The 14,124-nt window shown below is 41.6% G+C and overlaps 1 protein-coding gene across 1 annotated transcript; it reads left to right on the top strand.

Moving 5' to 3' along the window:
• The first annotated feature begins 3,652 nt into the window (after positions 1-3,652).
• On the top strand, positions 3,653-13,310 carry ACTL6A (actin like 6A). Its single transcript, XM_058844363.1, has 14 exons — positions 3,653-3,858; positions 4,632-4,708; positions 4,903-5,077; positions 5,442-5,542; positions 6,801-6,898; positions 7,582-7,676; positions 7,901-8,007; positions 8,093-8,182; positions 8,381-8,442; positions 8,768-8,882; positions 9,235-9,315; positions 10,252-10,347; positions 11,367-11,453; positions 12,024-13,310. The coding sequence occupies exons 1-14, from the start codon at positions 3,834-3,836 to the stop codon at positions 12,102-12,104; spliced, it is 1,290 nt and encodes a 429-aa protein (XP_058700346.1). The 5' UTR covers positions 3,653-3,833; the 3' UTR covers positions 12,105-13,310.
• Positions 13,311-14,124: the final 814 nt, after the last annotated feature.

The following is a 14,124-nucleotide window of genomic DNA, read 5'->3' as shown; positions in this document are numbered from 1 at the left end:
CAGCTCAAAAGCAACAGGCCATCAGCCACCCCACGGGGAAGTGCAGCTTGTTGAGAAACAAAAAATCATTCTGTTCAGTTTTGGCTTGACATGTACATTACTTTCTACATTGCTTTATGTTACCACAAAGGTGAATGCAATTGCTTGAAAGAATGAAGTCTTAAAAATCTCAAAGCAATAATTAAGAAACTTCTGTTTCTTCAGATTACCAGTGATGGAATTAACCTTTGCTTATGAGCTAGCATCATCATTTGATGTCTTGGTCCATGCCTCACTTTTAAATGAGCCTTCTCTTTATTCCCATGGACAATTTATGCCAGTGTCTTGCTCAAGAGTTACTATATAGTGTCACATACAGTAAATCAGTATGTGATATTCCCATGAAAAGCACGTGGTTTGTACCACAAATTCCTGCCAAGATATTATGGTCATTTGTACCAATATGGGAACCTAGATAAAATACAGTTATTGTTTCTATCCGCCTTGATTTCATAATCCTTGTTTCTGATGAAATTAAGCAAAAATTATTAAAACACCTCCAAATATTTGGGTTCATTATGGAAAGTGATAGCAAAATCACAGATTTCATCTGCTCTTATGCAAACATAGGATGATGTGCAGGAGTTCACTGAAATAATCTGAAATTTGCAACTCTGTAAGTCAGGCTGGACTCTGATGAAAGCAGATGCTTCAAGTCTACTTCTCTTGTGCATGGAACAGTGTAGGGTTATCCACCTGCTGCAAAGCAAAGTCGCTGCAAAACCTTGTCAAACCACAGCAATGATGCTCTACACACTTTCCACTGATGGAAACACCTGGAACAGTACAAGGAAGACAAAAGTAGGACCTAGAGAGTTGTCAGTCTATATTTGCTTCCCCTTATACTCCAGACTTCTTGTGAATTGCATGGATTTGGGTTTGTTCCTTATGGCTATCAAATCCTGAGGCTTCTAGATACCAACATGATTTCAAGGGCATGTTCTTGTGTTGAAGAAATATTGAACAAGACTAAATCAGCAGAATGCTGTGTTGGTTTCTGGCTTTCAGATCAGTCACAAGCAGCTGTTATGCAGACAGCAGGATCTGCCTTAAAGGGTCACTTATCACATGAATATAAGGAATCATCACTGCAAAATAAAGTACAAGAAGGAGCTAAGCTCTGGCATGGTAATTCCAATTCCAATTTCTGAACTGCTTTTCCCATCTGCAATTAATTCCTCCTCCTCCTCAAAGAACTCTGCCTTGAGTATTAGTGCCACATACTGGAAATCATGATAATATACTGACCTGAAAATATTTCGTAACACAAAATGAAGGTGCACTGGCTTTATGATGTATAGTTAACAGCAGGATTTATCTTTCTAATGCTAGTGTCTATATGTTGTAGTTGTATTGTACTAAAAATTATAAAAGAATTTCTTAATTGCGTGATAAAATTATGATGTTTGCTCCTTAAAGAGACAGAGACTCAAACTGTGTGTCAAATTATGTTCCTTGCTCTTGAGAGTTAGTAAATCAAACAATCTCCTTGTACTGTCATAATTGTGCTTAAAAAACCCAACTCAAGTGGTTGCCCCTTGGAAATGTTGGATTTTAGTACTTTTCCTATGTTTTGACACCCTCCTCTTTAAAGGGGGATAGCTGTTCACCAGCCCACTGTTAACTGCAGCATCTTGGGAGCTGCAGTACAAACACACACATTGAGGCTGCTTTTCCACTTCACCAGCATGAAGTTCACTGAGATTTGCAGTGATTTGTTTGATTCTCAACAGCTTTACCAAGCTTATTTATTCAGCTTCCAGAATAAAACTACTGGGTACACCAAATGTCAGTTTTATCTCTCTTCTTACCTCCCTGATTAAATTCAGTGTAAGTAGGGAGGTAGAACAGAAACTTAAGTCACGAGTTAGGAAAAAACCTCAAAGTTTTGTTGGAAGTCCTGAACTCCCTATCCAAGTAATATAAAGTGAGCTCACACCATTAATTTTTGTTTTATGCTGAAAATACAAGAAACATTTCTTTTTATCATTCATAGTCCAATAATTAGGTGCTATTAAGATTGCTCATTATGCTATCCAAAACTTTATAGTCAAATATAAATGCAATAAGTAAAATATTTTATTATGCAGGATGAATTTAATCACTTGAAGATCCTTGCTACAGTATTACAAAAATAAGCTACATATCTTATGTAAAGTTTAAAAGAACACACAACTTCTCATCCCCTCAAAAAAAACCCACCCCACATAAAAATACAAGGTGCACATCAGGAACACTTGCTCTTTAAGCCAATTCCCCTGTTCTCCAGTTAAAAGTTTAGTCTTCTCTAATGCTACCTGCTGGTTAAGCTTGAGGTCTTTTGTTTTCTTTAATTCCTGCAGCTTTATAGTTACCCATCTCTGGCTGCTCTCGCTGAACACCAGGTTTGGCTGAGCGCTCCAATACCAAACAAGGCGATGTGAAATCCTAACTAGAAGTTCAGCTGTGTAAGTGGCAGCTGAACTGCCAGCTCTGCAGACACACCAGCCTCAGGGACCAAAGGCTCTGCCCCAAGCACGAAAGGAACCACGTGAGGCGGGGCTATCAAGATGGCCTTCAAATGCTTTTTATTCTCAGTGGCAGAGCCCAACAGAGCAGTGACAGCAGTGGGGGAATCACAGAATCAGTTAGGTTGGAAAAGATACCTAAGATCATCGAGTCCAACCTGTGCCTGGCACAGTTTGAGGTTATATCCTCTTGTCCTGTCGCTGGTTGCCCCGGAGAAGGGCCTGATCCCACCTGGTTACAGCCTCCTGTCAGGTAGGACTTGGGGAGGGCCCAGGAGCAGCGGCTCCTTTCCACAGTCCCGACGCCTGGGAGTCATCCCACTCCTCATGTGGCAGCAAGCTCACCCTGCGAGCCCTCAGGATTCACAAGCCACTTCCCACTGCAGCTAGCCCAGCAGCCTTCCCCCAAGTCCAGTTCTGGACTCAATACAGGAGGACATGGAGCTCTTGGAGCCGGTCCAGCGGTGGGCAACGAGGATGATTAAGGGTCTGGAGTGCTTCATGAAGAAAAGCTGAGAGAGCAGAGCTTCATCAGCCTCGGGAAGAGCTGGCCTCAACAATGTCTGCAGGGAAGTGTCAGAGAATGGATCAGGCCCTTCTTGAAGGTGCTGAGCAATAGAACAAGAGACAACGGGCAGAAACTGATGTACAGGAAGTTCCACCTGAACATGAGAAAGAACTTTCCTGGGCAACGAACCTTCACTATAACGGATTGTCCATAGAAGATGGGGAGTCGCCCTTAGTGGACATACCCCAGAACCCCCTGGACTTAATTCTGTGCCACGTGCTCTGGGACGACCCTGCTGGTACTGGAAAGTGCGACCAGAGGATCCACTGTGGTCCCTTCCCGCCTGAACCATTCTGTGATTCCCCTCACGGTCCCCACCTCACCTGCCCCTCTCCTCTCATCCCCCGCGTCCTCTGCCCTCGCCCCGTCCCCTCCCGCCGCCGCTCCCCTCACACCGCCCCCCCGCCCTGCACCCCCTCGCCTGCCCGCCCTCCGCGTCCCGCTTCAGGATTGGCTGTCCGCGGAAAGGCCCCGCCTTCCGCCAGCCGCGATTGGCCGCCTCTGCCCGCGCGGCGCTGCCATTGGCGGGCGGGCGACGGTGCTGCGGGTCGGGCCGTGCCGCGGGCGGGGAGCGTGGCCGGGGCGCTTTTGTTGCTGGGTCGGCGGCCAGAGGAGCGGGCGGGGAGCGCGGGGCCCGCAGACACCGGGGCCGGCGGGGAGCGGGGCCGGGCCCAGCGGCGCGGGCACGGCGGACGGCAGGGCCGGGCCCAGTGGCAGCCATGAGCGGCGGCGTGTACGGGGGAGGTGAGTCCGGCGCCGCCCTCCCCTCCCCCGCCCCGCGAGGCGGCGCGTGCAGCCCCGGCGGGCGCTTCCCGCCTCCCTCGGCCCGGCCCGGCGCTGCCGCGGCCCCTCCGTGTCCCACGCGTGAGGAGGAAGAGGCGGCGGGCCTTGTTTATGTCCTTCGCGGCCCCGAGGTGCCTCCTCCGGGGACCGCTCGCACCGCGGCCTTGGGCAGGATCAGCAATACCGGGGTCCGAAGAAGGTCCCCGCACTTTGGGAGCCGGGTGTGGTTCCCCCGAGCCCCTTTGCACACTCCCCGTGACCAGCGTTCGTTTCCGATAGGTTTCATTTAGGATGTGCATAGATCAGCGAGGATTGGGCCCGTAGGGATGGGTGCTTCGTGCTCTGACCCCTTCCCTCACACAGTCGGTGTTTTGAGTCCCACCTTCCTCATTCTCATCACTCCCGGGGCCTCTGGGCTCGCCTGGCTTCGTGTGACTGCGAAATTAGAACTTTTTGAAAGCTTTATCTTACCATCCGTTTAGCTGCGACTACATTTTTACTCTTCTGGTAAAATTCTCTTCCTTATACCAAACGGAGGGATTGCCCCAGTTAAAGCCTGTCTGCAGTTTTCCAATAGCTTTCTGAAAGTGGCAGTTCTGAATAGAGAAGTGTCTCTTTGCTTTTTAAAAGATCCCTTGATTTGCTTGTCTTCCTTTGCCAGTAAAGCAGGGAAAGCTCAGGGTTGCAGAAGAGCATAATAATCGTTCTTTTATCTTTATTAACAATCGTTTCAGATGAAGTTGGGGCTCTGGTTTTTGACATTGGCTCGTACACAGTGAGAGCAGGCTATGCAGGCGAGGACTGCCCAAAGGTGAGAGAATCTGTGCCTCGATGGAAATTCAACATGTATTTATGCCTTAGGTCTTCTTTGTGAGTTACAACCCTTCCGAATACATTGGGGTTTGCTCTGACTGTATTGTATAAAGAAACTTCTGAATTTATGAGAAAAACACCATCTTCCAAAACATTACTAATCTTGTGTACTACTTGCCTCTTGCCTTGCAGGTTGATTTTCCAACAGCCATTGGTGTGGTGCTAGAAAGGGACAATGGCAGCACTCTGATGGAGATAGATGGTGACAAAGGCAAACAAGGGGGCCCGACTTACTACATAGACACTAACGCCCTGAGAGTTCCAAGGGAGCATATGGAAGCCATTTCACCTTTAAAAAATGGAATGAGTATGGTGCTCTGTCTTTTTCTACCTGATTTTAAAATAGCATTGCCAGGCTGCAGGAAGTCATAGTTGTGTTGACAGATGCTATGTACAGCAACAGAGGCCGTAAGAACAGATTCCTGGTTTACAAATGGCATTGGGATGTGATTGGTTTTCACTGTTAGTGGACTTTCAGCATAATTGTTGAAGTCACGGTGATTGTGGAGGAGGAGAATTCTGCAGAGCTGTTAGAGCAGGTGTGTGTCTGCTGAAGACAGCTTTTGACTGAAAAGCTCTGTGCAAAAAAATAAATTGGAAAGCCTTTATATGTTTATGAAATGAAACAAAACTTAGGAGTAACTAATCTGTTTGTCTCAATGTTGTTACAGTTGAAGACTGGGATAGTTTCCAGGCAATTTTGGATCACACTTACAAGATGCATATTAAATCTGAAGCAAGTTTGCATCCTGTCCTTATGTCTGAAGCACCAGTGAGTAAAAGCAGCTGTGCATTTTGATAAGTTTTATTGCTTACTCTGTAAGCATTAGTCCTGGATAAGTCTGATAATGGCTTGTAGGTGACAAGTGCTTAAACTTAGCTACAGAAATGACAATTCTAAAATACTTGGACAGGTTCTGGAAAATGTCTAAAGAACCCTCAATTTGAAATTGTTCATATGAGTTGCATTAGAAAGTATTTACAATATGCTATTGTCTTTCACTTACTGAAAAGAAGCCAAAAGTTAAAAAAAGAAATTTTACCGCCTAGAAAAAAAGGAAAAAGATGTTTGGATGTCTTATATATTAAGTTACACTTAATAAAATGCCATCAAAAATCTTCATTCAGCCTTACAAGTAACATTGTGTGACACAGAATAATATTTATAATGGAGAAGTTTTAATTTTTTTGTCTTTGTTTCTGTAAGTGGTCCTGTAAGGCAGCTGAAGTGGATGAATAAAAATTTCTGGGAAAATCTGGACAAGGTTTCTGTCATTTTAAATGCTCAGCATTTGAAGGGCAGATCTTGAAGTCAGAGTAGAAAAGGTAGACGTGCCATACACAAGTGATGCCTTTCTTTAATAAAACCTTATGAAAAGGATTTTCTTGAATTCCATTATTCCCTTGTGTTGAATCACAGCTTGTGGAGTGTGGATGAATTTGCAACGGCTGTTTGATGTTTGATGGCTCAGTGGGTGTCTGAATAGAGACATTCCCATTGACATTCTCCTTACAAACCTTATCTTACTCTGTTGTTTTGGCTTGGAAAAACCTTCACGTTTCCAGTAATGTGTTGAATATTTGAGATATATCCTGGTTTAATCACAACTACAATAGAACTGTAGAAAGATACTTTGGGAACTGGAAAGTCTGGATTTATTTTTCTTCCCACTGGGCAAGTTCCTTCATGTATCTTTCCCCTTGTAAAAGGCAGGGTGCTTGCTCTAGAGAGTTCTTTGGGAACCCGACACTGGAAGAGCTGTAGAAGTGTAAAGAAATTTATTGTAACACGAAAGGTGTGTAGCACTTTTGGGTGATAGATAAGCATTGATGTATTGTAGTATAAATAGAATTTAAAACGCTCTAAAGAAGTAAATTACTAGAAATCCATTTCTGTAGAATTTTGATATGATTTGAAACTGTGGCTGCAATTTTTCTAACCACTTCTTTATTGTGTTAGCAGTCTATTAGTGTGCAAACACAGCTTCCTTTTGGTCACTTACTTGTGGTTTGGATTTATTATTTTTTAGTGGAATACCAGGGCAAAGCGTGAAAAACTGACTGAATTGATGTTTGAACACTACAACATCCCAGCTTTTTTCTTGTGTAAAACTGCCGTTCTGACAGCGTATCCTTCAAAATGTTTCACTGCATGGCTTTATTTTCCTTCCCCCAGGAAATTATGGTAAACTTCTCCAGGAAATTCCAAGTATACCAGCATCCCTAACTTTCTTAATTTTTTTTCCCCATAAACATCCAGGGAGGAAGTAAACAAATACAGTTTCTGAACTTGAAGGTATTAGAGTTCATTTTTGAAGTTCTTCCAATCTGATTCTGTCCTTGGGGACCAAGTAATTTTTTAATTATGGGTTTTTTTTCCCAGTGTATACTATGGATAAGAATATTACAGACCTGAAACAGTGGTGTCCACACTACTAAATATAGTAATGAGAGCTTGAAGCTTCCATAGCCTTAAGAAGAATATTTGTAATTATTTTAAACTAATAATATGTTTCCAGCTTCGAGTTTAAATGAGTTGGATGTACTTAGAGCTTGCTGCATAGTAATGGCACGAAGTCTCACCCTTGTACATCCAAAGCTTGAGTTAGTTCACAGATGGAAGTTAAATGCTGCTCTCTCTATGAGATTGTGAACTTCACAGAAAGGTGGTAGACACTGGAAAATGACAAATCCCTTGGTAGAGGCAAGGAATAACATGTAGGATACTCATTCCTAGTTATGATCTAATCGTATGGCAGCACTTTTTTCCTAAAGTGAAAATTGCAATGTTTTCCTTAATCATTTGACTAGTTTTGCTAATGGGAGATCTACAGGTCTCATCTTGGATAGTGGAGCAACACACACCACTGCTATTCCAGTGCATGATGGATATGTTCTTCAGCAAGGTATAAACTTTCATGGATAACAGCATTGCAAGATCAAGGTCAAGTTAGCGTGACTTCTGCTTGTACAGTTTTGTTACTGCTTTTACATCTGTGTGCCCCCTTAAAAAGGAAAAAAACCCTAATAGTGTTCACTGACAAATAGTTGGGAGAGTCTAATCATGATCTGGATGCTTTCCAGGTTACATGTTTTGGTTTTTATTTTGGATGCCCTCTTTGCCTTCTAGGTATTGTAAAATCACCACTTGCAGGAGACTTTATCACTATGCAGTGCCGGGAATTGTTTCAGGAAATGAACATAGAGATAATTCCTCCATATATGATTGCTTCAAAGGTGGGAAAGTGGCTTTATTTAGTAACTGTTGTCTTGGGGAGAAGCTTAAATGTTTACCTGATGACTTTGTACCCTATGGCCTCAGGAGGCAGTTCGTGAGGGGTCACCAGCAAATTGGAAGAGAAAAGAGAAGTTGCCCCAGGTCACCAGGTCTTGGCACAACTACATGTGTAATGTAAGTAGGTCATTCCTCCTGCTCTCACCTTTCCTGAGTGTTCCATAAATAAGTTTTGTTTGTATATCAGTATATCAGCGTTTTATCTGTTTCCTCTTGAAGAAAGAGAAATCTTGGAAAAGTTAGTACCAATTCTATCAATTCTATAAAATTGAGGACTAAAATTAATATAAATTCATGTTATTTTTAACTCTACAGTGTGTCATTCAGGACTTCCAGGCTTCTGTTCTCCAAGTATCAGATTCAACCTATGATGAACAGTATGTTACTTTTGCTTTCTTGTAAAATCAGTTACCAGTTATGCATGCGTGGTGCTCAGCCTGTTTGTTGCTGTTGGTTGGTTTTGTTACAGAAGAAGGTTTTCTCTAAAAAGTGATGATTTATGAAAGTAGGAGTACTGCATGTACCCAGACAATAGTTTTTTGTTCAATATTCCAAGATGAGATCATAATAAATATTATTGGAAGTGTAAGTCTTATGAATCACAGTATTCCCATTGGAGCTGTAGTTTATAACACTGCCTAGATAACTTGACATCCTGTTTAGAGAGCACTTTAATGTGTTGCTTTCTGTCTGATGCTCCAGGGTGGCAGCACAGATGCCAACAGTTCATTACGAGTTCCCCAATGGCTACAACTGTGACTTCGGTGCTGAGCGTCTGAAAATTCCTGAGGGATTGTTTGACCCTTCCAATGTAAAGGTAAAACCACTGTGATATCTGTGGTTGGAAGGCTCTGCATGACTAGGCTACCACATGGCTTTCTTTTGCATAACGTTTTCAGTTTTGTGATTTGGATGTATTTGCACTGTGGGGTTCTCTTGGGGGTAGAATTTTCCTGTCTTGAATTATGGCTGGGGAAGGGAAGGAAAGGATGAAACGTTCAAACTGGGTGGTGATGAGCTGACTGGAAAAATAGGGGTCTTTTGTTCCTTCCCTTACAAAATGCTTAGCTCCCTCTCCAGTAATACTTGTAAAATTCAGCTCATTCAGGACTTTTCTATGCCTTGCTCTCTTGAAGCAATGATGTGTAAATTCCTAATTTTCCCTGCAGGGTTTATCTGGTAACACGATGTTGGGTGTGAGCCATGTTGTCACAACAAGCGTTGGAATGTGTGATATAGATATCAGGCCGGTAAGTGTTTTACACATCCAGGCAGGCAGTATTTTAAGGCATAGATATTTTTGTGCTGACACATGTCTTTGGGACTAGAACAGCAACAGTGAAGAAATTTCCTAGGATTTCCTAGGATGATGATAAATATGTTAGAATAATTCTGTAAGTATTGTGTATTTGTATATAGGGATATGTACAATTAGCGTTTTGTCTTGCAAAATGCGAAATCTTAGTGTTTCTACCCATATTGAAAGATCTGAAGTACAGATTTTGTGGCTGGCACTGCATAATTTGGATTGGACTGGCTTCAGATAAGCATTTATATTTGTAACTTTGAGTATTATCTTCAGATTTTTAGGCATCGTTATGTTTAGAACGTACACAGAACTTATAAAGAGTGGAAGGGAGAGAAGAAGTTCTAAAGCAAAACATTATTTTTAAAATTAATGTGATATCTTTCTCAGGTGTCAATTTGATACAGATTGCATGGAAATTCTTTTCAGAAAATTGTTTTTTTGTTAACCAGTGTGTGTGAGGAGGGCTTAGTGGGCTGGGCCATGGTGTGTGTTCACCAACTGCAGCAATACTGAGATAGAAAACTGCTGCAGGGTTTTCTTTTGAGGTTGCATTCAGATGTAAAAAACCCAACAATTTGGGTACAGGGGAGATATGCAGGTTGAGGGTTCTCCATAGTAGAAACTTTCATGAAATCATATGGAACATATGGCTTCAGCCTTCCTTTTGTAATTTAATATTAAGCTGCCTTGCAATATTTGAAAGTGATTAAATAATTAATTGAATTGGGAGAGGTAATACTGTTGGCCTTAAGGGATGTGTTATTGCTGTTGATTATTCATACTCATGCCACCCCTCTCTATTGTGAGAAAGAGCTGTTTTCAGAATGATTTCTGAGGTAAAGCTCCAGGTTTTTGTTTGTTTGTTTTCTATTTTTAGGGTCTCTATGGCAGTGTGATTGTAGCAGGAGGAAACACTCTAATACAGAGTTTCACAGACAGATTGAACAGGGAGCTGTCTCAGAAAACCCCACCGGTAAAACAACTCTTTCCATTACTGCATTGAGTACTTAACATTTTGTTTTTCTGCCACATATGTACACAAGGATATCATGGCTTTGACTTTCTTAGGAGCCTGACAGCTGAATAGATTTCTGCAGGGTTAAGAAGCCTCCCTCCTAAAGAAAAGAAAGAATTCTTGAAGAGTTTTATACAGAACAAATTCCAATATTCCTTGAGTATTTTACTGCTCCGCTCTTGCTTTCAGATTGTGATCCTAACTTCTGTAATTGTCCCCAAGAAACAGCCAGTATTTCTCTTTAAAGATCTCTCTTTAGAAGTGTTGCTGACTAACTTGAGGCACATTCAGACATTCTGCCTGAGGTCACTTCATTGTGGCAATTGTTTTTCCTTAATTCTGCAGACAACCTAAATGACCAGGTTTTGTCTATGAGTAATATATTACATATCTTTTAATCACTTGATGTCAAAGAAAGTATTGACACCTTGCATTTGAGAGTTGATATAAATCATGGTATTTCTTGAATTTTCATATTCAAGCAAAAATGTTCTGCTTGTGACAACTCCAAAATGATGAATGTTAGGAGAAACTGAGAAATGTATTCACTGCTTATAAAGCTGAGGAGGAGCCCATTGAAATTCAAAGATTTTATTGCTGTAAGGCATTTTGAAAGCAAAAGGAATGAATGGGTCCCAAAAAGACTAGATGACTTAAGTCTAGCAGCATAAGTCATTTTAGTCCCAGGGCAGTGCTGGAGATGACACTATACACTGTGATATTATTGCTCTCCACCTGCCCCATTCCTTCCCTTAAGCATTTGCTGCTGGAAGACAAGGTAAAAACCACATTTCCTGTTCCACTGTGGTTGTTTTGAATTGTAAATGCAGGGCAGGTGAGCAGTGTTGCAGATGTACTGAAATGGACCTTCTTCAGCTGCATATTGGTATAGACACCAGGTTCCTTGTGCTGCTTGTCCCTAAGGGTACCAGCTTGCAGTTTGTGTGACGTTTGGTTTTGGTTCCTTTTCTGTGCAGAGCATGCGCCTGAAGTTGATAGCTAACAACACGACTGTGGAGCGGAGGTTCAGCTCGTGGATTGGGGGCTCCATTTTGGCTTCTTTGGTTAGTAAACCTGCCTTACTGTGTAGCACTGCTACCCAGAAATCTGATTCTCCAGAGTGTGCACTGCAGAATCTGTGCTACATAATCATAATCTTAGCTGTCTTCATGGAAAGGGGAGGAGAATCCGTTTTAAAAAGGGGTGTGAGCATTTTCGGTGACAACATATCCTGCCGTGTTCTCCCATTTTTAATGGCAAGATGCAGCCTTGAAATACATGCACTTTCTCTAGACTGTATCTAGAAGACCATGAAAGTAGCAAACCTGTTTCTGCATCATGTTCCTGAGGTTAATTCTACAAGCACTGACATGGTTTGTGGGGATTAGTTTATCATCATGGGAAAGGGAGATTGGAATCAGCATTTGGTGCTGCACTTCCTGTCTTGAGTTTAGTCCCTTAGCAATAAAACTCAAGGAAGAGACAGTTAAGCAGGTCAAGTCATAATACTTCATGTAATGTGAGGACGTGCTTGTTTTCCCTCCTAGGAAGAGCTAAACGTGTTTCAAGTAACCATCATTTGTGTTCTGATATTTTTTTCATTGTGTGTTGCTTTTGTTTGTTTATTTTTGTAGGGTACTTTCCAGCAGATGTGGATTTCTAAACAAGAATATGAAGAAGGAGGGAAACAGTGTGTAGAAAGAAAATGTCCTTAGACCTCTTTACTGTGAAAACTGCTGCCTGCTCGGTGCTCCTTCTGTTTTATAGCTTTAGCATACTCAGGAATGGGATGGACTTTTTTGTAGAAAGTTTATACTGGGTTTTTTGCATAATTCAAGTTCCATTTTAACAAACCTTAGAAATTTTGAGAGACCTAATTGGTACTATAATAGAAAAAGGATGTTTACATCCCTTGTAAAGCAATAATTCATGTAACAAGCATTTTATAATTTTGTATAAATGTCTATTTTCTCTAGTATCTTTTCCTGGGAACAGCTTTACAGGTTAGCTAATAGATAGAGGCATAACCTTGCAAATGCCTGTGCTTATTTATTAATTATTTCTTGTCTAATTTCTTGTCTGCTTTCACATACTAGTCTTCCTTGCTGGTACTTTGGCCTTAAATTGCTCTTATTTTTCTCTTAAAAAATAAAATTTGGTCTTTTATATTTGAGCAAGCTTGTGAGTACTTGCAGAGAAAGTTACTCTGCTGTTTAAAGAGTTGAAAGTTTGTATTCAATGATCTATTTTAGTGTAAACTTTTACTGTCTCACAGAAGTGTTACATTCCATGGAGTGAATGTTATAATAAGCACTGGTTTGCTAATTTTTTTTTATTACGGAGCAGTTTCATTTCAGTAAGCAAGCAATGCTTTCCACCTGATGTCTAAGAATGTATTTAATGCCTTTGTGCTGTTGGTGAGAAGCAAAACCTGTTCAAGACAGGGAAATTGAGACAAAGAATTGCCTCTCCAAGACTGGGAGCAGAGTCAGAAGCTTTCAGTGCGTGGCTCGACCCTGCTGCAGGGAGCTGTAAGTGCTGTGAGCTCATGGCTGGTGTGGCTCCCCCTGTGCCTCCCAGCAGGGTCTGTAAGTGCCTGTGTCTGCAGGGGGAAGGTGCACTCAGGGTCACAGGATCGGGGATGACTTCTTTTTCAGCAGGAATTGGCTGTCAAGACGCAGCTCGATGTTGCTTTTAAGCTTAATTTGCAATGGTGTGATGGTCTGTTTTGGGACACAATGAAGTTTTGCTCCTTATCTCAAAAGCTGTCGAAAACCAAATAGCATTTAACTGATCTAAAAAATATAAACAATACTGCTACATTTTTGTATCCTAAAAGATCTTGTGGGAAAATAATTATGAGGCCTCTATTTGAAAAGTTTCACATTACCTCCAAATAATAAAGTAATTTATCAAACCAATCTGCTTTTGTCTTATCATGAGAATCTTGAGTTGCTTGATCAGATTTTTCAAAGCTACTGACAAACCATAGTTCTTTTGCAAAATGAGGGAAACTGCAAAGCTGTAACAAGTGATCCAAGTCACCAGCTCTTGTCATTGTGGAAGAAAGACTCAGTCCAGTTTCCGTTCAAGTGGAGCACAACTGAACTGCTACCTCAGAATGTACTTGCACTGTGTGGTGGTTTTAAGCTTTCCTTCTCTGGCATGCTTAGATTTTGTTATGCCAAATCAGCTTTTCTCTTCTGTTTCTCGTAAAAGAATTGCAGTACAGTAGTAATATCTTAATATTCCAGCAGCACAGAGAGAGCAAAACACTGCTGGAGGTTTTCTCACCACTGCAAACATTCTGAGTTGTAACAGTGAGAATTTTGTGTGACACAGGAGTAAGTGAAGGGTCCAAATGATGGAGACAGATACAGGAACAGTATGGTCCCTTGCTGGTCCCTTGCAGTGTTTCACCATATTATGCTGCTGAGCACATTTCCTTCCTGAAAGTCTGGTATTTGTGACTTTAATCTAGATTTCTAGACCACATGTGGAGGTTACAAGCTTACATGAAGTGAAAGGTGAAAGTGTTTCCATTAACTGAGCAACAGAAGTACCTACTTCAATTTCATAGAAGACTATTGCAGTCTTCTTTCAAATACTTTGTACTCTGCAAAAAAACGTTGTACAAGTGTTTGAATTTGTCATAGAAATCAAGGTGGGACAACTGTATTAGAAGTATCCATGCTGAGTATTTCATACTTTCTAAGAAGCCAGACTTAAAGCAGT

This window comes from Poecile atricapillus, chromosome 8 (genome assembly GCF_030490865.1).
Source record: "Poecile atricapillus isolate bPoeAtr1 chromosome 8, bPoeAtr1.hap1, whole genome shotgun sequence".
Lineage (NCBI taxonomy): Eukaryota > Metazoa > Chordata > Aves > Passeriformes > Paridae > Poecile > Poecile atricapillus.
This window is presented reverse-complemented; position numbering and strand designations above follow the sequence as displayed.

Excerpts from the sequence above, each read along its gene's own strand:
- ACTL6A (XM_058844363.1), top strand. The coding sequence starts at position 3,834 with ATGAGCGGCGGCGTGTACGGGGGAG. Across the intron at positions 6,899-7,581 it reads AAAACTGCCGTTCTGACAGC|TTTTGCTAATGGGAGATCTA; the intron begins GTATCCTTCAAA and ends TCATTTGACTAG. Across the intron at positions 8,883-9,234 it reads TTGACCCTTCCAATGTAAAG|GGTTTATCTGGTAACACGAT; the intron begins GTAAAACCACTG and ends TTTTCCCTGCAG.